The sequence below is a fragment of the Gambusia affinis genome, linkage group LG03 (assembly GCF_019740435.1).
Source record: "Gambusia affinis linkage group LG03, SWU_Gaff_1.0, whole genome shotgun sequence".
In the NCBI taxonomy this organism is placed as follows: Eukaryota; Metazoa; Chordata; class Actinopteri; order Cyprinodontiformes; family Poeciliidae; genus Gambusia; species Gambusia affinis.
This window is the reverse complement of record NC_057870.1, coordinates 4,937,333-4,962,776: the sequence shown is the minus strand read 5'-3', so window position 1 is coordinate 4,962,776 and position 25,444 is coordinate 4,937,333. Positions and strand designations below refer to the sequence as shown.

The 25,444-nt window shown below is 42.0% G+C and overlaps 1 protein-coding gene across 1 annotated transcript; it reads right to left on the bottom strand.

The window, feature by feature from the left end:
• Positions 1-28: 28 nt before the first annotated feature.
• mxd1 (MAX dimerization protein 1) lies at positions 29-24,290 on the bottom strand. Its single transcript, XM_044112008.1, has 6 exons — positions 22,962-24,290; positions 22,166-22,265; positions 12,841-12,870; positions 5,476-5,590; positions 4,343-4,502; positions 29-2,380 (listed from the first exon to the last, which is right to left on the bottom strand). Exons 1-6 carry the CDS (start codon positions 23,026-23,028, stop codon positions 2,184-2,186), a joined length of 669 nt encoding a protein of 222 aa, XP_043967943.1. The 5' UTR covers positions 23,029-24,290; the 3' UTR covers positions 29-2,183.
• Positions 24,291-25,444: the final 1,154 nt, after the last annotated feature.

Below are 25,444 nucleotides of genomic sequence, written 5' to 3'. Positions count from 1 at the left end.
AACAAAGTCAAAAGGTCTAAACAGGAAGAAAGGAGCCATGCGATATATTTATTGAATGCAGGTACAAAACGTTCAAAATGGCTTTGAGGGGATTACAAACTGACGCTCGTTAGGTACAAAAAGTCCAATGTCGGAGGGCGCCATTTTGTTTCTAAGAGGAATAAAAACATTTTTTTTTTTTAAAAGTATAACACAACCAAATCTTCAAAGGTAAAATGCCAAATGGACATAATGACCAGCATCCATTTAGGGACAGATGGGGAAAATCTTTAATTACCTCAACTTGTGTTTAACCCAACTCTAATACTTCAATTAATTTGTTTTTCTTTGTGTTACAATCTGTAGAAAAAAACAGAAGATAAAAATTTAGCAAAATCAGAAGGTCAAACCTCACAGTAAACCAGGATCGGCCAGGAGAACCCTGATTGGTGCATCTCCATTGCTTTAAAACCTTTTAATTCATATTTTTCCAAAGTTATACTGAGTATTTTTTGTTGTTGTTGTTGTTCCACTGTCCCCCACGCCGTTAACCGGACAGGACGGCTTTTAAACACAAGAAAACAAAGAAACGAACCATGATAAAACTGCGCCAAATTCAACAGACAACAAAAACGCCTCGAGGCACAAGAGACTTTTCTAAGCATTCTAAGGATTGACTTTGCTGTGCAAACCAACTACGTTGTAGGAAACTCTCCATAAAACTCACAAAAATGAACAGAAGCTATGACCAAGTATATATTTATATATATATATTTTTTATAGACTCATCTATATATTTAGGATATCTAATAAATACATTTGGTGATAGACATAGAACTCTTTCTGAGAACTATTTACATTAAAAGGTGTACATTTGTCCAGAAATAATAAATAGCTATGATGGCAAAGCAAAGGATTTTTTTTTTCTGTGGTTTTAAACATTTTAGTGCTTTTTAAGAGGAGAAAACACAGAAAACTTTGGGCCTCTGACTAAGTGTTCCCGCTACAAAAAAAAAAAGAAACAAACCCACCCTATCCTGACCCAAACTCAACCTTCATGTAATTAATGTGACTGCCCACTTTCAAAACACACAAAGAAATTATAATCTCAGTCTCACCAGCTTCTCCTCTTTATGTCGTGGAATGTGTTCAAGTCTCTCGACTGCTTTTAGGTAGATGGGCTTTTCCCTTCCTGTTAACAGCTGGGGCAGTGACAGATTGGTGTACAACGATGTACTAGCACCTGGCAAAAAAAAAAAAAAAAAAAAGGTTAATGGCCGTCGCCCATTTACGGGGGCGGGGAGAGAAAAAGGGGAACGCTGTAAAAACGCCACCGTCGTCAGAGAAGAGGCAGAACCCATCGGAAACCCGCAAACATCTTCACAACCAATGGCAGAGGGGGACGTTACAAAAAGAAAAAAAAGAGAAAAGTCACAAAAGGAGCCTGCCGGCTAAAGCTTCGGTCACCACAGGATGAATTGTTGCCGGCTCAGATAGTTTAAACTCGACGTGCGGTCGGTCTGGTTTAGTGTCCACAGAGTCTGCCGACTGACCAGTTTCACAAACATTCACTTCATCCGGGAGGGGGCGGGGCTTTACAAGAGACGGCGATTGAAAAAGATGACAGTTTTTGTTTACAAAAGCAATTTCAAGTGCAAGGTACCATGCACTGATGTTTCAGTGGTGAGAGGGGCAGAAAAACGGGCCCCACGTCACCGAGGAGAGGTCTCACAACTGGGAGAGATGGAAGTGTGTGTGTGTGTGTGTGTGTGTCATACAAGAGAATAATCTCTTGGAAGTGCTTCCCATGGCTCTTGAGGCGTAGAAAAAGAGGCAGTGGGACTTTGTGTGGTAACATTCTCTGGCTGAAAGTTGTTTCTCTAGAGGACGGAGAGACGAAAAGGGGGCGGAGTGTCTTTCAAATCCCACTCGTTTGATTGGCACAGAGCGGAGAGGAGCGGAACGGGCGACGCCCTTAAGACTGACCGCTGATGATGAAGTAGAAGAAGAAGAAGAAGAAAAGCTGAGTGTGCCTGGGCGTCTTTGAGCTGCTGCAGTCATAGTGGAAGTCAGCTGCAGAGGAGAAGAGGATGGGTGGGTGGGGCGAGTGGGAGGGGGGCGGGGTCTGTGCAGGAAGAAGTGGTGAGATCTAGATTTTGGGTGGAGGTGGGGCGGGTGGGTGTCGGCTCGGCGGTCCGGGCTGTTTATAGGCCGCAGGCCAGCTGCTTGGCCGTCTCCTGAGTGTCCTGCAGGCGCTGCAGGCTGGCGCTGGAGTAGCCCTCGTCGCTGCAGCTGCTCTGCAGGCTGCCTCGCTCGTCCCCTGAGTCGCTCACGCTGCTGGTGCTCCATTCCAGGTCACCCAGCAGGTAGTCCGTCCCCTCCACGTCCACGTCCAGGTCCTCTGTGGAAGACACGGGGAAGACCGACGCGGTTACATGCGGTCAAGAAAGACACTCTGGCGTCGTCGGAAAATCAGGAGTTGACATTATCAGAGTCTGCGCTCTGAAAGTGGCTACTGAACTGAGAACAGTCAGCTATTTATTTAGAAAGTAAGAAAGATAGAGGTGTAAACCCCCCCCCCAAAAAAACAAAAGAAATTGTACTTTTAGTAGTGTGTAGAGACACTGCTGAGGTTGGTTCATTCAGGCTGTGAGAGCGAGGGAGAGCCAAGACTTTCAGAGTTAAGTCAAACTATTTTAAAAAGTACAATGAACATGATTATTCAAATTTGGGATTTTAATGGGCTGGATCTGAAGATGCTGATTTGGGGTGGAGGGCAACATTTGTCAATTTCTTCTTTTGAGGGGGCGGTAGCTCTCCCACTCTGGTCTAAAACATGCAGAGATAACAGCATTTGTAATGCTAACATAGCTAATCGCTAATATACGTGCTAAATGAAGGTTTAAATGTGAACTCTGTCATCATTTTGTCTTTAAAGGGGTGGTAGTATGCATTTTACAGCCACATAAAATACTTTTATAATACCTTCAAGTAACTATGTTACTTTCAGTTGTTATAAAACTACTGTACACCAAATATAACCTAACAGAAACTTCATTTCGTAATTGAACGTCTTGAACTTGACAGTCTGTCTCTTTAAAACCTCCAGCTCTTTTGGAAACTCCGCCTTTAGGGAGTCATTACAACCCCTTAGCAATGTTTTTACCAGTGTTGTACTGGGAAGTGGCTTGTATAATGAGCTCAGGTGATACACAGTTGCACTAGGTGTTTGCTAATTACTGCTGGCTAGTCTAAAGGAGCTGCTCTGTGAGGCGGAAGCTTAGAAACTGCATTTCCAAGGTCAAACATTTACAAAACCCGATGATTAGAAATCAACCACGGAACTCCAGTCTCTACAGCCTCCGATGTACAGGATCCAACAATACGCTACTGTTCTGTCTTTTCCCACAGAACTAAAAAATACAGTGAAAACTTAAATTTAACTATAAAATACAGGGATTGTTGTCATTTTTTGAATGTGTAGTTCCTGAAAGGACGATTTATTCGAGCTGTGGGTCCCACTTTGGTTGACGTAAGCTTTCACGCCGACTAGCTGGTTAATCAGTCGTTAAACACACCAGTTTGTAGACGAAGCCGCTGAACTCCAGTTCTTTCAGATGGAGCAACAAAAATCCAGTTGGACTTTATCTGATCAGCCTTAATAAAACCTTACTCCCTTCAAACCTGCAGCACCACTGACTCAGGCAGTGATTCACTCGCTGTGTTTGGTCCATGAATGCTCACGGCACGGGTCTGGATCGGAACATGACGTTTGAGCAGTCATGCAAGGAGAAATGTGCTGCTTCTATGAAATACAAGGATGTCAAAATGTGCTTCGGCGGCATCTCTGGATGGCAAAGTTTAACCATGTGCTGATTTTTAAAAAATGTCATGTTTTCCTGATCAGCTTTGATTCCAGTTAAAAAGTTTTGTTTTTTTTGTATCTTTTTGATCGAAAAACAGCTGGAACAGCTCTAGTTCCCAACCATGAGGTCACTTAGGGTGATGCATGAATTTTGGTGGATGGATATATGCAGAGTTTCCTTCAGTGTATTACCAGCCAGGCGGGCTGCCAGGCTAAGTGTTGTTTATTTTAAATAGGGTTTTTTTTTTTTTTATACATAAGTAACAGTAAAGACGAATTCAGCTACGTTTATAGTTGATGCATCAATTGCACCATCCCTTCATTGGCATCACTTGTTATTACATCCAAATTATGGTATCTTTTCAAGGACCTCAGCATTTTTGTAACCTTTAACATTTTCAACACAGAAACTCTGTGGGCTGCTAATGGACAGCTCTGGCGCCCCCTATCATTGAGCTGACATGTATCAGACTTTGAGCCTGTGTTGTTGGCGCTCACCCTGGTCAGAGTCGGACTTGTCCGAGGAGCGGGTGGAGCCGGTGCTGTCCATGCGGGTCCGCTCCACTCCCAGCTGCTCCAGGCGCCTCCTCAGGTGTCTCCGCTCCCGCTGTAGCTGCTCCAGGGTGTGCTGAGCTCTCCTGTCACTCTCCTCTAGCCTCTGAACAGGAAACGGAGCCCTTTAGGAGCTGCTGGTACAGCCAGACAGTTTGTACCCTTTACAGCATTCAGAACCTTTGAACTTTGTCAGATTTTCTCTCACTGCAACAACTAATTTTAGACTCAATGGCCTTTAGATGCTCTGCTGTTCTCTGAAGGCCTAAGAGGTTTGTAGGAGAACATTAGAGAACAAACTGCATCATAAGGATCTACCTGGACGTGGCCATCCACAAGCTTAGCAAGGAGTGTGCAGTGGAAAACCAACTCTGCACCTCACCCTGAACCTCCGCTACTTTCTGGTGAACAGCTGTTTCTCTTCAGGCGGGACAGGAAAGCTGGTCAGGGTTGACTAAGATCCAAAAGTCGGAACGGCCTAGTATAATCTGACTCAAGAGTCTAGAGGTAAGACTTAAAACGGAGGTTCACAGGCGCTCTCCATCTCGTCTGAGCTGCTTTTTGGACTAGAAAGGGCCGAGTCTCTAGATGCTCCAGGCTGTTGGGAAGACATTGTGTCAGTCGGTAATCCCAACAATCGAAGACAGAGGTTGTGGAAAAACGTGAACACGATTGACGGAATGAATGAAATTCAATACTATTGTAAGCTCAACACAACGTGCTGACAAATGACCCACAGATTAAATGTTCTTTTCTCAGAATTGTTGTCCAGGTGACAAGGTGAGGTCCAACAGATTTACGTCCAGTGGAGGAGCAACTACAGCTTTTGCTCTGATGCTCCACTTCATATACAAGTAGAAATATTTAATAGAAATAGCTTTGGGTTCATTTCAAATGTAATGGACATGGAGAGGGAAGAGAAGACGGGAAGTTTAAAGGAAACTAAGGAGATGAGAGACAGAAGGATAGAGAACTACACCCTAGGAAGTCTGCTTCTACACCTGCAGAAAGAGAGAGAGAGAAAGACGAAAAGCAAGAAACCATAGCAACAAACAAATGAGTTTTATTCATATTAGTACCTTTATATGTTCTTTGGCCTTCATCAGCAGGCTGAGGGTGGTGTGCCTGTTGGCATCTGGTCCCAAAGGAACGAGAGATTTCAAGCGCTCCAGGCAGAGCCGTAGATGTGCCCGTCTGGAGAGAGAAGACAGTAAAATTAAAAAAAGGAGGGAGGGGAAAAAATGGTTGACGCAATCAAACCAAACTATTTCCTCCTCAGAAACAGAGGCAAACGACGGCACTGCGTTTTAGTAAGTACGCATTTAGCAAGCGGAGTCCAACGTTAACCCTGTGTGGGCTGAGATATTCTTGGATTTCACCACTTTAGCGCATTCTGATCCATACGGCCTGCTGCACGTTACTTTCCAAACAGAGGCCGGCTACGCTCTGCAGAAAGGGACACATGGGATGAGAAATCCACCTCCTCCGCAAACGGTGACCAACGGACGCGCGCTGTGGCTCCAGTCGCTCGGCACCACGAGCCGAACTGAATGATTTCCGTCTAAATATGGAGCCGCTTCCTTCCAGCCAGCAGCGTCTTACTACGACACACGGCTCGGGAACATCATTTTGAACATTCAGTGATAACCGTGCCCACGCACACACACACACACACTGCAATCGTTGTTCAGAGCATCGTTCACACATTCTGAAAGGCCCCCCCAAAAAACATGGACGCACCAGTGGGAGGATGTTCATTCATCAGATTCACTGTGAAGAAAAGCAGCGTTCTTCCACTTCCAAAACACTTTGGCATGATATTTTTATCAATGTTCTCTACAAGAGCAAACGTGTCGCATTTATTTACTTTTTATATATATATATATATATGGGTGTTTTAAGACCCAAACAGTTAAATGGTAAATAACTCACTGTGCTTTTGTCTATTTTACTCTGATTCTTTAGTTAAAAAAACCCCAAAAACCTCATCCCAACTATTTTGATGGTCCTTTTTTTTTTTTCACGCGTGCAACACTTTCTGCACTTCCTGATCTGAGAGAACAATGGACAGCAGACGAGAAGTACTTCCTAATTACTGAAAGTAGAGCTGTGCCCATTTCAGCACAACCTCAGCACAACAGTAGTCTCTTCCAGCATCCCGTCAGATTGTTTTACTTTTAAAACAAAAATGAAATCCCAGGTGGGCCAGTGGGATCAGGTTTGTCATCCATCGCCGTTTGCAAATAGACTGCAGGTCAGACCCCCGAGGACTGAGAGAGGAGGTTTTGTTGCCTCATGCAAAAAATTCCAGAAGGGACTTTTTTCTTTCTTTTTCTTTTTTTTTTTTTTTTTACATACAAAAGAGAAACGTTATTAATTACATGATAAAGTTCCAGCCCTAATTCGAAGGGATCTTTACTGATGATGTAGAAAAATATTACCACCACAGTATAAATCTTTTTGCACTTCCACAGGCTTCTCGTTTCTTCCTTTTCCTCTCTTTGGCTACGAACAAACAAAAACACAACCACTTCTGCTCCTCTCACTTTCGGAGCAGAAAATGCTGAGCAGCATCAAAACAAGGCCAGCAAACAGATCACATGTGAACAGATTAGTACAGTTAGCTCCCCGGTTCACATTTGTCTTCCCAGATGCGTTTCCTGCTCTCACATCTCCCAGGCCAGGACGCCTGCTGAAGTTCAGAGCGTGGAGCTAACCTCTTGATCCCCATTGTTACACAACACACACCTCCGGCCTGGCTGGGAGTGTGTACGTGTCTGAGTGCTTGTGTTTGCCTGAGCGAGTGTGCCCCACATACGTCAGACTCGTCCCGACAGCAGAGTGTTTAAATGTTGCATCCCCCCCTCCCTATCTTGTTCTCTACGGGCGGCTGAAGGCCCGGCACGCCACCGCCGTCTGTGTCAGAGTTATTCAAATCAATGACAGATGTACAACTGCTTTGCATCTTGGCAGAGGAAGCTTTTAATTATGATATCAACCCCTTGCGCGGTGTGAGAAGCCTTTGCACGCACACACAAACTCGCACACGTAGCGCTGCAGTCAACAGCTGAGAACAAGCGTCTACTTCTCAGCTGACTCCGTCCAAAGGGCGTCCAAAGTGCCATTACATAACCTGGCAAAGTCCCCGCCCAGGTTGTTCTAACATAATAAGGGCTCAAAGGGGCAAGCTAATGTTTGCTAAACAACGCTGCCGAGCAGCAGACTCGTCAGGTCACAGCCAAGCGACACGGCCACAGCGCTCTGCGCCTTATCGGCGACAGGTTATTCAGGTTGAGTGTGTCGACAGGTGAGAATGTTCTTGTCAACCTAAAGACGGAGCCAAACGAGACGTTGAAAGCTGCGGGCCGCTTCGTCGCCCTGCAGCTGAAAATAGTTTGTCTTTTCCACTCAGAACCACATGTAGGTCATCTGGAGGCCTCTGGCCCCCCGACAGCAGTAAATCACCTCGCTGTCCTTGCATTTGCCCTCTGACCCCTTGGAGCCGGCATGGAGAGACTTGCGTGCAAGTAGAAAATGTGCTGCTGATTGGAGTCGGGTTACGGCCGAAGTAAACACACACGCAAACACACGCCGGCAGCCTGCAGTGTGTGTGTGTGAGCCAGATTCGGAATTGGTGGATGGCGATCTGCCCGCACTACGACGGCTTTCCGACGTAGAAAATCTGCAGGATGTTGGAGGCAGAAAAAGGTCCAGAAAGTTCTCCACAGGGAGACGATCATTATGTCTTTTTTCAAATCAGCGGTTGGAAGATATTCGCGTTCGACCAAACTGTCCTACACAGACACAGAGCAGAGGCGCTTTAGCCCACAGAGAGGAAACATTAGCATGGATCCTCCGGCCGATCAGCTGAGCTGCTGCTTTGGATCAACTATCCCTCTCGGATTTCTGTTCATATAAATGTCGACAACCTTCCTGAGCGCTGTCTTCCGTCACCGAAGATGTCACGCAGGACCCCCTTCATTAAGAAACCGCTATGGCTACAGGCTTTCTTTACGTCAAACAAGACATAAGCGGAAAGAGCAAAAGCTAGTTTCCTGCATCCGTTGTGCAAATTCAAAGGAAAGAAACAGGAGTTTTGATTCGTGTGACGTAACCAGCAGGAGGTGAAAGCATCAACTTTAACCTCCCACCACTCTTCGTCCAATCTGCCAGAAATGAAACCTCGCTGAAGATGGTGCTTCACTGCGCTTACAACTGCAGTAAAACACTAAATAGATCTGGACTTAACTTGTACCATGTACCTTTTAGTGACGTTCTCATTGTTATATAAATAGGCCTAGCATGGTAGCAAATGTTGCTGGACGATAAATTCTCCCAGAGGTTATTGCGATAAACGATAATATTGTTGTTTTGAGACCATTTTCAAGTAATATAATAGTAATGGGACGACGATGCAAGCACGCCCTCTCAAACATCAACGAATTTCAAATCCTAATGAACATTTAACACTGGAACTGGAAGACATTTTAAACAGCCAAAATATATAAACAAAACAAATAAAATGAGTCATGAAGTCTCTGGAAACAAAAAAGAGCCGGTTGAGACCAAATCACCAGACCGAAGACTTTTATCGTCCAAAGTTTGGTAGAAAAAGAGAAAAACGATAAATCAATAAAATGGAAATGTTTGAACTTGCTTTATTTCATCCTGTGATTAATTGATTTATTGTTTATGGCAACAAGCCTATATATAAGCATTTGTTTTGTCTCTCTCTGTACAAGCAGACTTCCAGGGTGTTGACTTGTTCTCTCCCCTCCGTTCTCATTTCCTCCTTTCCCTTTGAACCGTTTCCCCTTTCTCTCTTTCTCTTCCATCTTCCGTTACATTTGAAATAAACCCAAAGAGATTCCCAAATAAAGTTTTGCACATACATCAAGGGCAGCGTCAGAGTGAAAGTTGCAACGCTCCACTTGTGAAAGTCAATCTGTTGGGCATCACCTTGGCGTTCATTCTGATTGCTACATTGCTGGGCATGTAAAAAAAAAAAAAGATGCTTTTTATTCTGAATTTCTAATTTCGCAGGGAGAAAAGAGGCACTTTTAAGCTACAAATGTTGAACCTTTGAGTCCGACGCCAACTTCAGTATGAGAGTTGAGTGAAGTCATTTTAAGGAAGCCTTTCAGGAGTTTATCAGGTGGATGATATTTGGTCTGTCACAATGCCAGGGGCAACAGCCGGCAGTCTGGTAACGGACGACTGATTCCCAAGTCCAAGTGGAGCCTTTAGCATGTAAATAAACATCTTAACCCAATGCATGCCGGTTCTGTTTGCAAATTCACAACCATTTAACAATTATCTTTGAATCTTTAAATGCAATTCAACATGCAAATAATTGATCTGGTTTTAATTATATTAAAATTGATTAAAAGGCTAATTTCAAACCATTCCATGTATAAATATACATTTATGATCTAAGAAAAACATTCACTTTTCTGAATGAATCACAGTCATGTCCGTACTGTCGCCTGTTGCCATTTATTTGCCAATCAGGAAGTGCTTTTTTTTTTAGCTAGCAGCTAGATGCAGCTAGCCAAGTAAGGATACAATGTTGTTGTTTTTTTGTTTTGTTTCTTTTACCTGAAATGACCAGTAGTTGTAAAATGTTACTTTTTTTTTTAGAGAGATGTTTGTTGGCCCTTGTTATGAAAGGAAAACAAAGGTGAACACATCATTAAGATCCATAAATAACCTTTAATCTCTGAACGGTGTTGGCTACATCAAGCACATCAAATTACAAAAAAAACATGTAATTGACTCTACGTCTAGTCTCGAGTCCAAATCAAGTCTGAAGTGTTTTTTTGCTTGGTTTTTTTGTGCAAAATAAACGCAACTTGAGTCCACAACCGAAAACCAGAGTCACCGTCTCTGCCAATAGGTGGCGTATCAGCCAGAGGATTACATAATTGTCTCTAAGAAATAATGAAGAATTGTTAAATGTGTCCGCTTTACTTTTGGTGTTAATTTACAGAATTGGCTTCAACTGAATAAAAAATAAGACCAACAGAGGGTTAAATGAAAATGTAAATGATGTTGCTCTTCCCCTAAACTACTGAACTACAGCAAAGTGAAAAACTTCCCAACTCTTACACATCCCTCTGTCATGTTGATGGAAACTGTACGATATGGAAACAGACTGTGCAGGTCTGCTCTTGCATGTTGAGGATTTCTATGCCAATTTTGATTTAATATAGTTTGTAGGAGACAGCTGCCTATAAAGATTAATGTGTGTTGCATGTTCTGCAAATTGCTGCAGTAATTCACAGAACATGAATTGGACAGCGATTTAGACATGAGTAGATTAAAAAAAGATGCTAAAACTAGAACATTTTTGGAAACTCTTAAGACTAGTTTACCAGGGCCCTGTCTGAATTCCTCAAAGTTTGTAAAGCTTTAAAGCAACCAACGGAGTAAAAGGTTATTTCACTCAAGTTTGCTCTGAGAGAAAGAAAAGAAAAAAAAAGAAATCACATCTGAGAAGCTGAAATAGATAATTAATGAGCTTTTTCCGATTCTCGTGATAGTTTTGCATAATCTGAAGAGATGCTACATAAAAGTGTGATTTTGTGAATTGCTTTTGGTGCTTAAACAAGATCAGCTCCTGAGCCAGAGGAGATGGCGAGTCAGCTGACGAAACAAAGACACCTCATGTATCTTTTGGGTGTCAGGAGGCCACGGCGAACAAATGAAGGCTCAGTCAGCAGAAACCTGCCGCAGCACTCAGCCCAAGGCATCACTACGACAACCAACCCTGGTTAAGACGGGACTCTTTTAGTCAGACGGCGCACACTGCGAGTTCTTGTTCTGTCTCAGGATAACACCTGATTTGGTGTTTTATTGAGGCCTGAGGCTTGGATTACAAAAGCCTCGTAAACCTGAGGGGGTTTCTTTTTCCTCAGCAAACTGTTTACTAGATCCTGCAAGCAGAGGGAGAACCAATGAAAAAGACCTCAGAGGTTTTACAGAGGCTTTCAAAAGTATTGTGTTTTATAATGTCACCATAAGAGCATACGAGGGCCAAGCTAAGAAAATACAAGAAATAAAATGACTAGAATAAAGTCATAATATTACCACTTCATTCTCTAAATCTTAATTCTTTAAATATTATGACTCTATCGCCTTATTATTACAACTTTATTCTCATATTAGTTTGACTGTTCCAGTAATTTCAGAGCCATTCTTGTATGAGTTTATTCTGTTAATATGACTTTATTCTCATAATAGTATGATTTAGTTCTCTTACAAGTTTATTCTTCTCATGACTTTTTTTATTTTCGTATGACTTTGTTGTAATGTTCTAACTATATTCTCGTAATTTTACAACTTTATTCTTGCACCGGTTTATTCTCATAATTTTATAGATTTTTTTTCTTATTATGGCCCCAGCACTCTGTTGTACGTTACAACCACAGACGTCATTGAGATTTATTTCAGAATGGCCCAACCTTAAACTGTGCATAACTGGGCAGAAGAAGGTTAAAAAAAATACCTGTTGCTTTCAAGATTTCTATGACTGAAACATCTGAAAGGCATAAAACACATTGTAATTCGGCCCTGACTGCAGGGTCACGTCTCTACCAGCTTTACAGATCTAAAGACTCAAAACGGCTTCAGCTCAGTCAGAATGCATCTGTGAAAATCAATCTTCAAAGCGCAGATTCTCCTTTGGATCTAGCTCTGAATTTGACTAGACCATTTTAATGCATTAATGTGCTATTACTATAAAAACTAATACATAGCAGCTCTGGTCGTGCGTTTGGAGCAGTCGTTATTTTTGTTTTCGTCTGCGACTGTCCCATGTTTATTTGTGGAAGTTGTGGAATGCTCAACTCATAGTTGTGCCGCTGCGTTGCTCGGTCATAATGCTTTCTAATAAACCTCTGAGGCCTTCACACAACAACTTTATTGACACTATACTGACTTAACTTTGCACAAAAGTGGACTATATTTACTAATTAGTAAATATGAGGGTGAATGGTTCTAGATTTTATGTTGAGGCATCAGCTACTCTGCACTTTTTTATGACCAATTTTCCTGATATTTCACGATTAGACAGGGTTTTATGCTGTTCTGGACTGGCACAAACAAAAACATTTTGGTCAACGGGGAAATGTGAAAATATTCCAAGCATATGGAGAACTGTACCTTAACTCTGCACCAAAGCCCTTAAAAAGCCCCTGAACTGTTGCTTTCACATACTGGGGAAACCGTTGGAAATGCAGTTGAATAGTTTTAAAGATGGCCGCCGATAAATCACACTCGAAGGGTTTTAGTAAAAACTTAATTAAATGTGTTCCAGGAATCATAACTAATAGTGTTTTGGGGTGAGCTGGGTACCATGTGATGATGCTCCACCAATAACTAGGACATGCAGACATACACACACACACACACACACACACAAATATGAAGACTTTATTACTCACCTGTTCTTTTCCATCTCATTGTGTGTAGACCTGCAGAGGTAAACAAGACAGAAGGAGAACGTGAGCGAAATCAAAGCTAATACTACAGTGGCAGTAATTACGCGGGGCGAGTAATGACTTCTACATGAGGCATTGCTGCAGTCCAGGACCTGAATGTGGAGGAGTGAGCACCCGAGAAAAACATAATAAAAACGTGGCTGTGTGGGCGAGTACGGGTTGTCTAAAAAGAAATAACAAAGACGGATTTCAGGAAAGATGAAGAAATATTCTGACGTGCAAGCTGGTTTATAAAGGCTTCATTTCCCTCCAGGCTTTTACATGCTGAATTTATTCATTTTGATTTTAAGCCGAGAAATACAGACTTTTGCAGTGTGCCCAAAAGCACTAGAATTTAAACAAAATATTGTGTTTAATAATAATAATAATAATAATATTAATAATTAAAAAAAAGAAATCACACTAAGGAGAATTATACGTTTTCCAGGCACAGAGCGCTATTTTATAGCAAAATCAAGTAACCACGTGTATATTGTATATACCAAGCATGACTTAAAAGAAATTTTACTTTGTAATGTAATGCCTTGAAATTTGGGTCTCTGTCTCTTTAAGAAGCTCCTGCTCTTTCTGAAACTCCGCCTCCAGGAAGTCATCATAACATGGCTCCTCTGGTAACCCGTTCAAAGCGTTAATGGGTTAATATAGGCGTAACAGAAGCTTGGAGGAGGAGCTTTGTCCATGAAGGTGGAGCTAGGCCCACCCAGGCATCTTGCTCAGCTGAATGGTTGCCATGGATATTAAAGGATTTCTCAAACATGCATGAAAGAATCAAAGCAACACTCCAGGTTTGTTTTTGATGAGGGAATAATATTCTAACATGATGTAAAGCTGAAAAAAAAGGTCAATTTTAAATGATACTGCCTCTTTTAGCAAAAACAAAAAAACTGATCATGTTATTTTTTTCTCAGAAACAAACTTTATGGTTGTTCTAAATAAATACACTATGTGGGAACTTTAAGAACCGCCTTTACCCACTGACCTGTGATAAAGAGAACCAGAGGGTATACACTGTGGAACCAGAAGGCTAGTCAGTGTAAGATGCCACTCAGCCGTTCATGTTGCCAGATCCTCCAGTGTACATGTTGTCCTGATCAGTGTAAGGGTTGGGTGAAGCACAGCAGAGGTAAAAGGAGAGATGGACGTGTGTTGATGGCTAGCTTTGCTCCTTCATTGCAGTGGTGCATTCAGTCGCAAACTCAAACGCAAACAGAGTAGATGCAGAATATGGAGGGGACGAGGAAGGGGGGGATACGTTTTTGAAAAAGACAAAAAGAAAACTAACTGACCTGGGAGTAAACAGTATAAAGAAAATGGCGAGTTCAGCTCATCCACCTCCACCTGACCCCTGATCCACTGTCCCACCACGACTCCCAAAAATAACCTGCGCATTTTCAGCTGCGCTACACCCCACACTGCCACCGACTTAAGACACTCATTCGAACTTTGACGTCGAGGCAGGATGTTTAACATGTTTTAATGACATCCTGTTAGGAATAACGCATTAAAGCTCCTAAAAACAAGAGAGATTTTGTTTTGCAGCAGGGGAGAGGGGATGGGGGGGGTTGTTCAAAAGGCTGTAAGTGAAGCCTGTTCTCCTGATGTGGCAGAGCTGCTTGTGTGGGCATCATCAAGTTTCAGGCAGCCACTCGGGGGTGCTCCGTTTCTCGCCCGGCCTCCCTCCTCCCCCCTCCAGGACAGTGTGCATTCCTGCACAGGGCAGACAGCCACGGGTGACATAACAGATCTGGCAGCGAAGGGATCCTACATATTCAGGCTGGATTTTTGGCTCTGGAAGATGTTTCCTCCCGCCTTGGTTTCTGTGTTGTTTGCCCTTCCCCCCCAACTCCTCTTTCAGACATAGCAACCACAGCACTATGGCACATTTGAAATGACACTAGCTTGCGTAATTGCTTGGGCCGCGAGTGTTTGGGATGTTTCGTTTTAGATCAAGGAAGTACTCAACTGGGATGCAAAACGCACAAACCTTGAGGTAGACCGAACAGTCAGGTTGAAGTTCAGTTTGATGACACACACTGCAAAAACACAAGTAATTTGGTCTAGTTTATATAGCAAACATCTTTGTACACATGAAAACAGATAAAACTAACTTACAAGTAACTTTGCATCTACGTATAGGAGTTTTTATAAGTCAATAATTCCTTAATATTGATGAAAAGTACTAGTTCAACTGGCAGATTTTTTCACTCATAAACGGGGAAAATGTCTTTTGATAAGTGGAATAACAGTGCTTTTCATCAGAATGAAGGAACTATTGTCTTACATAAGCTCCTATATCTAAAAGTTACTAGTTTTAATAGTTTTGTCTAAATTCAAGTGTACAAAGATGGTTGCACTAGAAAGTAGACCAAAGAGATTTTGTGTTTTTGCAGGGCAGAGAAAGATCGTTGTGCTGAGTCAGTGACTGAAGCAGCTTTACTTTACTAATGTAAATAGCCAAACAGCAAAAAGATGCCGAGAAATTTAAAGACTGAAATTTGACAATTAAGCCTTTGATTGGTCCCAACTGCTGTTTCTTGATTGGCTGGTTGTAAACCAAAAATCAAAGTTTGAGACTGAAAGTTGTTCCTAGTGACGTCATTCTAAGAAAATTCTTTGAATTATATGAATTCTAATATTTTTCTTTGAAATTTCACCTCCCTTACCCAAAAGTTATTCAGAAAGTGCCCTGTGTCCAGTTCACATGGCTACATTGTCCAGTTAAGACAATCTATATGATTATCAGGGTGGTTCTTAAAGGGGGCAGTATTATATATTTTCTAGGCACATAGTAACTATATTACATTCAGTTGTATAAAAATGTAACAAATATGACTTAAAAGAAAATTTACTTTGTAATTTAGTGCTTTGAAATTGGGGTTCTGTCTCTTTAAGAAGCTCCTGTTCTTTCTGAAGCTCTGCCTTCAGGAAGGTATCACAACATGGCTCCTCTATTAACACTTTAACAATGTTTTTAATCAGAATTTCACTGAGAAGTAGCTCCTATAATGAGCTCAGCTGACAGTACCACCAGGTTTTTGCTAATTGATGCTGGCTAGTCTGAAGGAGCTGGGAAAGAGTGGGAAAAGTCGCAAGGATTGGAGGGTTGCTTTGTGATGTGGAAGCTTGGAAACCAGCAGCTCTGATGAGGAGCCTTGTCTCGAAGGCGGGCCTAGGTTTACCCAGACGTTTTGCACAGCTGAATGGTTGCCATGGAGATTAAAGAATTTTTTTCAAACATTCATGAAAGAATCCAAGCAACCCTCCAGGTATGTTTTGATGGAGAACATCATTAGTGCATGATGGAAATCTCAAAGAAGCTTTACAGCACCAACACTATATTTAAGCCAGGCTTTCTAAATGACTTTTCCCCTCTACTGATAATGATTTAAATTCAGAAAAGTGAATACAGAAGAATAAGGAAGCACAATAGCAAAACAAACACAGAATTAGAAGCTCAAGTCTAACTAGGTCAAACTTAGTCAACTAATTACCACACAAGACAGGAGCAGCAACAGTAATTTACTGCAATACATTCTGCAGTAGTATGTGACTGGAGGAAGTTTAGCAACAAACAATGACTGAATAAAGAAGTCCTATATCATCCACTGCACCAAATTCTGCTGCAGCGTTTCATGTTTCAGCCAATTTGTTTTCAGACCCCAAAAAGAAAGAGATTAAACCAATCAGGCTAAAACAGGAAGAACTGGAAGACTCAGACACGGCAAAAATAATTCACCTGCTCTTCTGTTTAGTATGACGGCGTATTAGAGCCACACACCAAGAAAAAGTCATAATAATTTGAAAATAGAAGTTGTACAAGAAAGCTGAAATAAAACGGGAATAAAGTTGCACGAGAATAAATTCAAAGTAACAAGAATAAAGTTGCAATGTTACCAGAAAAATGCCGTAACATGACTTTATTCTCGCAATATTATGACTTTACGCTCTTACAACTTCGTTCTCGTAATTCCTTTTTTTGTATTTCCTTAGCGTGGCCCTAATACTCTGCCACGCTTTCTTGACTCCGCTTACAGTGACACTGTATACCGAACGATGTTCTTCTGTCAACAACATCATTGCCAACCCCAATTGGGACCGTCCAGCAATGAGCATCACTGGTACAACCAGAACGGCGTGAGCTCGGCGGCGTTTGGTTGGAACATGTCTGAGTCTGGATACAGGGTGGAAGAATCTCATGTTCTCCACAGATGGAAGAAGAAGAAGAAATATCAAAGGGAGGAAGACCAATCACAACAGCAACACGGCATACAAACAGTCGGGATGCAACAGAAAACTGGGAGGACATTACACAAGGCCTTTAAATAGCAGTACAATGGGGTGAATGAGAGTTCGGACCAAGCGGACAGGTAAGTCAGAATCCCACCTAGAAACCAAAGCGAAGAGCCATTTAGAAATTCGTGGGGGTAAACGAAGACGCACCTGCGGCTAATCCCACGTTTCACGCTTGACGTGTCTGAAAAGCAGCTGTGGCTCAACGTGTTCGCACATGATCAGAAGCTGGAGGCGCACTCCATCTCTTGCGGCATAGTGGGAGTGGAAGAACAACTCATTTTGTCACCGTCAGTCATATCTCGACAACACACAGACTCGTATATAACAATCAGCCTTCATGTGACACGATACACCTTATTGGCGCTTCTCGAACCATTTACCATTGGAAAATTAGTTCATTGCGACACTTTAAACACCTGCCAGAGTTTCAATCAGCTGCTACATTTCAACCTTTTTGGGAAGAGAAACATTAAAGATGGGCATATATTTGGAAGAACACAATGATGGGTTTATCAAAAAAAAAGTTGGGATGTTTACTCCCAACTCTGGCCTAAATAGAGAGAGAGAGATTCCCACGCCAAGACGAACTCCAACAGCAAACACTGACCTACAATGAAGGAATGTCCAACACATCCCATCTGTTCAGTGCAGAACACAGTAGTACTATACGTACCACTCAGTTAGTCTAAAGAATCCGTACAGTCTGTTTGGGTTGTTGTTTTGGGAGAAGCACGATTAGATAGTTAGATATGCAGACACTGATCCTGTGACTCTGAAGCACTTAAACTGCTATAATATTATTGAGTTTGGACGTGTTTCAATGGGACAGTTCTGACTAACTGTTTCCACCTTTCATCAAAATAAAGAGAATCATGTAAGACACTGACTGGACATAATCTCTCAATGAAATCCGAGCTATTCCTAAAGAAGAACCAACCAAATTCTTTCTTTTTTGAAAACTCCGTTCAACGCATCAGTTTTGTTCTTTTCTGTCATTATTTTATCATCAGTCAATTTCTACCTCCATTTCATCTCTTCCTTCTCGTATTTCACTCATCTGGGCAAATTATTTTGGATTTTTCATTCCTGTTTGAGACACCGTAAACCCTAACTAACAAACACTAAAAAAGCCCTCACAGGAACCCAAAACATGAGCGCCTGGGTTTAGAAAAACCCTCCATTGAAACCACCTCTAATCCTGGAACAACAACCAGCCTTTGTTCTCAAACAGACACAGAGGTTCAGGATTGTCCTGTCCTGTACATTATGAATGAGGCTCAACAGGTAAAGAACATTCTGTACGTGTTCTTGGAAAGGATCATGAAACCGAACCAAACTTCAGTTGGTTCACACGGACGCAGGTCAGGAAGACCCGAACCTGGTGGTTTCAACGTCCAACGCTCGGACTGAGAGCAGTTCCCCGCGTCGGCCTGGAGTCACCTGGTTTGGGTCTCGGTGAGCTGCTGCTGACTGTATAGCCGGATTGATGTGTGTCATTCAGAACATAAAACGTCTAAAACTACTCCTCCGTCAAACTCTGCTTGCTACATCAGTGGAACGCCACACAATTTTCCATCCGCCATCAATGCTGTAGTGTTTACGGTTTTGCATGTCGTTTCTAGGCGTTTTAAAAGCGTTCAACAATAGTTAAGCTCCAACTTCGCATGGCCGTGAACACTTCAACCAAGAGTCAACTTAAAACCTGAATAATAAGGATTGTGCTACCTTCCACTCTTTTGACGCAAGAGGATGATATTTTGGTGACCAGATTAAACTGAAAAGCACCAGTCTAGGACTACAAGTGTTAGGAAATCCGTTGGGACAAAAACACAGAATTTCTGCTGCAAAATGGTATTCTCCCATTTTACATTTGGTTAATTCACCCGAATCACACAGAAGAAGTTTGTCATCACAAAGAGCAAATTAGGAGAGCGCTAAAAGTCAATCCCCTGAATAAAAACCTTAACTTCACATCAGCTGCTTTGTGAGGCCGAGGCTTGGAAACTGCAGCTCTGAGGAGGAGCTCTGCCTTGAAGGCGGAGCTTATTCCACTCAGGCATTGTGTACAGCTGAATGGTTGCCATGGAGATTACATCTGGTCAGCACTGCATCGTGTCTGGTACGATGTGATTAAGCTCTCTGGTTTAACGTCAGAAGGTCGGTGCTGACCATTCTGAGAGTCAAGATCTGGTTTGAAACTTTGAATGCTGTCTAACAGCTGTCAGCTGTCTTTCATATACACATCTGTTTTCTCTCTGGTTATATGCAGATGTCATCTTGTTGTCAGTGAACCTGATGTAAACATGTAAGTATACTGACAAAAAGCCTACTTACATATGTGATACTATTCTGTCAATATTTTTTCCCAAATAAATAAAAATATAAATTTTTTTTCCACACATTGATATTGCACCCACAATATCACAGCTGAAAAAAAGTGCAAAGATATTAGTTAATGTATTATGAATTAAATAAAATTGAGTCTCCGCTTTTGCTTTTTTTGTGTTTCTTACATATTATTTATTCTTAGCCTAAGAATTAAGACCAGACAAGGTTTGTTCAAAAGGAGACAAAATACACAGGTCTAAATCAGGGCAACGTCCAGAGATAACATGTCTAAATGAGGTCAATGTGTAGCTTCAACGTGGAAATTAGGTCTATTGCTCAATGGGTTGCTTTTTACAACTTCACAGACGACCTGTCTATATTTCCTCTCTATGCTCATTTCACTCTCTCCTCAGCCAGCACATACACGCTGCGGTTTAGCATACCTACCACGTAACTTTGGAATTATTGCAATGTAGAATTCATGGACAGTTTATACAGAAATACATTCATCTGTTTAGGAAATGCATAAATGTTATTTTTCAGGGTTTTTTCCAGTGTATTTTCAGCCTGGCGGGCAGTGTTGGCATAGTTACTTTAAAAAAGTAACTTTAATCGGACTACTGATTACTCCTTGAAAAAGTAACTTAGTTATATTACTGACTACTTGATTTGGAAAGTAACTAAGTTACACTAAAAGTAACTTTTTAGTTACTTTCAGCAGCTGCTAACAACAACGCTCCGCCTCCTGTGAAAATCACATTGAGCTTTGCCAAAACTTAATTGTAAGCTATTTTATAATGATTAGATCAACAATGTGTCTCCACTGATAAGGTTGAACTGAAGAGGAGATTGTAGAAAAAAACAGTACAAAAAAATAAAAAACGTGAGTAATTTGTGTGGTCCACTGTTGTCTGGAAAACTCTAAGAAGGATTGTAAAGCCGCCCCCCCCGCCCCACCCCACCTTCAGGTTCTGCGTTACGGCCCTGCGTTTGGTCTCAAAGCTCAGCGCCCAGAGCTCCTCCTGCAGCTCCACAGCTCAGATGACTGCACAGATTTGTGACACTTATCTTAATATTAATAATTATAGTGGCGTTAACTTGCCATTATAACTATTGCCAACTCCGGACACGTTTATTCGTGGCTGTTTTCACGTTTATTGCGCTGTTCATATTGGTCTCGATGTTTGCAGTTTTCTGGAGCGCAACGTGAAGCTCGACGTCATTCAGAGGTAATATATTAACTTGACATCAACAAAGACACAGCGGGACGGATCATCCGGGAAATGATGCAGGGAGAGACTGAGTATGACGGACAAATTCTGGGATTTATTGAGTCTCTGCTTATTTCCAAACCTAAATGAGTAACTTCACGTTCAAAAACGAGCCCAAAAAGGCGCAACCCGCCACTCATTAAATCTGCAAGCGACTTTAAAAAAATGAAGCCCAAAGCCGCTTATAATAATCGGACTTGTCGACAGAAACTCAAAATAGTTCCAGTTTTTCCACCAATCCCTCCATTGTTTACATTTCTGTTGCATAGAGACGCTCCCTCGACAAGACGAGAAGAGGAAATACGATAAAATAACAAAACAAGATAGTAATTCATGGACGGTGATTTTGATAAGTAACTGTAGTCTGACTACTGGATTTGAATCAGTAACATTACAAATTAACGGGTTTTTTCAGTGACATCACTGCTGGCGGGTCACCAGGCCTTACCCCCACAGGCTAAGCGCTGTTTGCCTTAAATTGTGTTTTTTTTTTCAATACACTGGCAACACGGATTAAGCTAGGTTTACAGTTGACGGGCAGGTGTAACTGATGTGCAATTACACCTGGCAGTGTTATAATTTTAAATGATGACGTCTGCTCGTGCATCTCTGAATTTTTGTAGCTTTTAAAATTTTTTAAACACAAAAATGTTGGCTAGGGCCAATCGAGGACTGCCCTTGCAGCCCCTAGCACCAGGCTTAGCAGGCTTTCTGGGGGAAACTCTGGTATTATTACTGATTGCAGTTTCCTGGCCGACCACAGATCTTTTAAAATAACCTGACCTGCTGATTCTGATTTTGGTCGATACAGATTTATTTTGCCTGAAAAGTTGCTGAATACAGTGACAAAGTTGGGACAGTGGATGATTTTCAGGCCTCTGCAGATGCATTTAAAATCTGTTTTGCATGCGAGTATCGCTGAACACATAGAATTAAGGGAATCGGGAGCCACTGATTACTGCTACATACTTCTGTGACAATTATAACCAGTTTTTCATCAATGACTTGTTGATCTTTTTCACTCAGGTATGTACACTTATTGTCAATCACCTTAGCATTCCATGCTGAGAACGGCTACCTGACCAGATGATAAACGATCAAATGAGTTTGACTCAAACTGACTTCACCAACAACGGCCCAGCTGGGTAGGCCAACACAATTTAGCCACTCACCATATATGGGCATACTGGGAACTGTGCGCTTTATTTTCTCAACAAACTAGAGGCAAATCTATGTCATTTCCTGTTTTTGAAGTGTAACCCAAAGTTTCAGCCTGCAACATGGACCCAGCCCCTACCTCCCCATGTCTGGGCAGGTCTATGCAACAAAAAGCCAACCAGCTGTTTTTTTGTTGTCGTCGTTGTTTTTTAATTTACCTGCTACTTATGTTTTTCTTGCTCTTGTTTTTCCTTTTGAGGCTTTCCCTCTCCCGGCTGCTGATGAAGGGTGGCATAGAGGCATAGCCATGCTCGGCTTCTGCAAGCAGATAAACAACATCGTGGTCACATGTCTTGTTATTTAGTGGTGCAAAATATAGCCGAAGTAAGCATGAACCGAGCATGAGAGAAAAGAGGAAGACTGCATGATGTGCCACCTCTTTTGGAACTAAAGTAGCATTAATATTATTAACGCTATGGTGCATGCATGCCATTTATTTTATGCAGTATTTTGATACAGTAACCCCCCGCCCCCCACCACCACCTTCCCCTATCAGCTTGGACAATGATGTCATCCTGAACGACAATAAAGCCCACTAGCTAACCACAACAGAAGGAAAGGAGGGGCCTCCACTGAAACATTGTGTTCCTGCACATCTGAATGCCTCTGCAACATATGCATTCATTCTCTCTTCTTCCCGAATTGTACGAATGTCTTTGCGGAACGCATTTGAAATCCCCCCCCACAATATGAATTATTACCACTATCACGACGATTAGCAGGCACCTGGGTAAAGTACACACTGTTCAAACTCCAAAAAACAACAATAATAATACTGCATGTGTCGTCAGATTACTTGTTGCAAAAATTAAAGCAGGGCTGCAAACTCATATATGTCCATACAGTCTAGTCACTTGTGGAAGGACTGCCACTGTGAAGTTTAATCGGAAAAAGGAAAAAAAAAAAAGCTAAACAACAACAAAAGAAGTGAGACAATTTATATGTATACTTTACCTCTTTCCCTACGATCGAGGTACTCAGCTGCTTCAATCAACATCTGCACCATTCCGATCGCCGCCATTTTCAACAATAACACTAATATTATAACAATCCGAAGAGGGATTCCAGGAGTGTATCCAACCTGCTGAAGGTCCTTCCCCAGATTCTTCCTTTCAACGCTCAGGTGATTTGGTTGTTATGTCAGCCTCTGTTTTGTTTTTAATGGGCGAAGGAGGAGAGACAGTCGCTGTGGATCACTGGGTATATTTAAAAGTTAAAGGTCCAGCAGCATAAAGCACCAGTGAGTTAAATACCGAAACTGCTCTCTTCCTTGTTGAGCACCTAGATGGTGATTTAAAGGGCTCGGTGGGAGCTAGCTAGCGGCGGGCTAACACAGCTAAACAATCCTTAAAAACCTCGATGCAAGCTAAATAAAACTGTTAGATATTGACAGGTCTTCGAAGAAAATTTGGCTTGTAGATAAAATCTGAAGATTTTTTTCCCCCTAGCGAGTAAAATGTGTCAAGAGGGCAGCTTTGTTTTGAAGTGGGGGGAAAAAAAGTTGGCTAACGTTTGCAGAAATGACAAAATGTTAAAATAACGACGTGAAGTTGTTGCTATTTCGGTTGTATTTTGGAAGCGTCAGCCAAAGGAAGAAAAAAACGTTAGCCTCTACAGTTGCCAGAAGCTGCCAGATAGGAAAATGCTATAAAAAGGAGCTGCTAGTGTTTTAAGTTTGTCCAGCGTTAGTGGTTCAAGGCTGGCTGGTTCTGTCTGTGCTGGTTTACAGCTAATGGAACGCCTGAAACGTCTCGTTGGATGCGGACGTACCGAATGACATAAAACGGTTTGTCAAAGTGCTTCCAAAATAGTGTCTTGTTAGTGTGGACAACAGCTACATACTGTACTGTAACACAAAGCCTCTGTGTGCTGTTACATGATTGGATGCTGAGCATAACAACTCAGTCTCTTATTCGTTAGCTGAACCGTCATTCAACAAAAATGAAACGGCCCCTAACTGAAACTGAGGATCTCCTTAAGCCATTTTGGCTCTCATTCCTCATTGGTGTTGACGCATCGTTCAAAGCCGAAATGGACGTAGTTTCCTTTGAACACAGAGGTGTGTCGTGATTGGCTATTACCTGACAGACTTCTTAGCTATTGGTTTCAATGCCCAAAAGCAAAAGGCAAAATGATAACACCCTTTTCTGGGTAACCACGCCTCTTGTGCCATGCTGTTTAGCGTTGTACGGCAATGATTGGCTCCCAGTGGTGCTGTGGCTTTATTTCGCCCTTCGCGATTGGTTCAGCTTCATTCGCACTCAAACTTGACCCAATCGGTCACAGTTAGCCGGAGGTAGAAGATGCAACGATGCAACATGGGAGGAGTTTTCTCTTGAAACGAGAGTGTAAAGGCCTGTTTGGGACGAGAAGTTAGACAACCAGTCGAAGTTATTACGCCATTAATGGTTAAGAAGGTTAACGGGTTTTAATAAAGCAAACCACTGGATATATATATATATATATATATATATATACACACACACACACACACACACATAATATCGTGGCACACAAATAACTCTGTTGTAATTATTTCAGTCATGTGGTCGAAGCATGCCTCCGGCCTCCGCCGCTTTCTGTTTGCTGCTGCGAGGAGTACGGTACTTGCGGAGGTCCTAATGCGGCGGCTGGTGAGCCGTCGGACAAATGGGGCGGATTCACTCTCCTCACTCAAATGGCGCATCCGCGCAAGCGCAAACTGACGATCAAAATCAAAACAAGCAAATCTCAGACAATATAAGCAAACGAGGTTCTCAGATAAATGTAATTTGAGACAAATCAGAAGTATCACAAGGCAGGTTCTTAATTTGTGGAGGAAACTCATTAGCACAGGGATTTACAGAACTGCACAAAAAAAAAGAAAGAAAGAAAACACGTAAAGAACTAGAGAAGCTTTCAATAAATGCACCCCGATTATAGCCTGTGGCTCTTCCCACTTTCTTACACAAAGCTCATCTCCATTTTGTTTTTCGACTTGTAAGTTGAAGCTTGCAGTCAGTTAGATGAGCTGCAAAGGTCCGAGGTGGTTGTGGTTTCCACTGTCCAGTCTCCAACCCCCTGTCACTTCCCCAGGTTTGGGGATCTGACTGCAGATTGTATGAATTACAAAAGTGACAAAATACATCCTGTTATTGTTGATGAATGAAAACGAGATCCTTGGTTCGTCAAACTGTTAGTTGATACACCACGTCTGACCTTTCTGCCCCTTTCTGACCTGTGCAGACCTCCACATTATGCTGGATTTAAACAAAGTTTTGTTATATACCCTACACCTATTCATGTCCAAATTGTAAAGTATGTGGGCAATTAAGTTCTCATATTTTTGTTTTATGGTAAAAAAAAAAAAAAAAAAAATCACTTCCCAGTGAAATTTTTCCTGGAATGCTCCAGTGTCTGTCTGCAGTCCATTCCTAACTGGACATTCTCAATTGATA

Coding starts and splice junctions, on each gene's coding strand:
- mxd1 (XM_044112008.1), bottom strand. CDS start 23,028: ATGGCGGCGATCGGAATGGTGCAGATGTTGATTGAAGCAGCTGAGTAC. Junction 4,503..5,475: donor AGGCCAAAGAACATATAAAG/GTACTAATATGA, acceptor TTTCCTGTTCAG/AGGCTAGAGGAGAGTGACAG. Junction 2,381..4,342: donor CAAGTCCGACTCTGACCAGG/GTGAGCGCCAAC, acceptor TGTCTTCCACAG/AGGACCTGGACGTGGACGTG.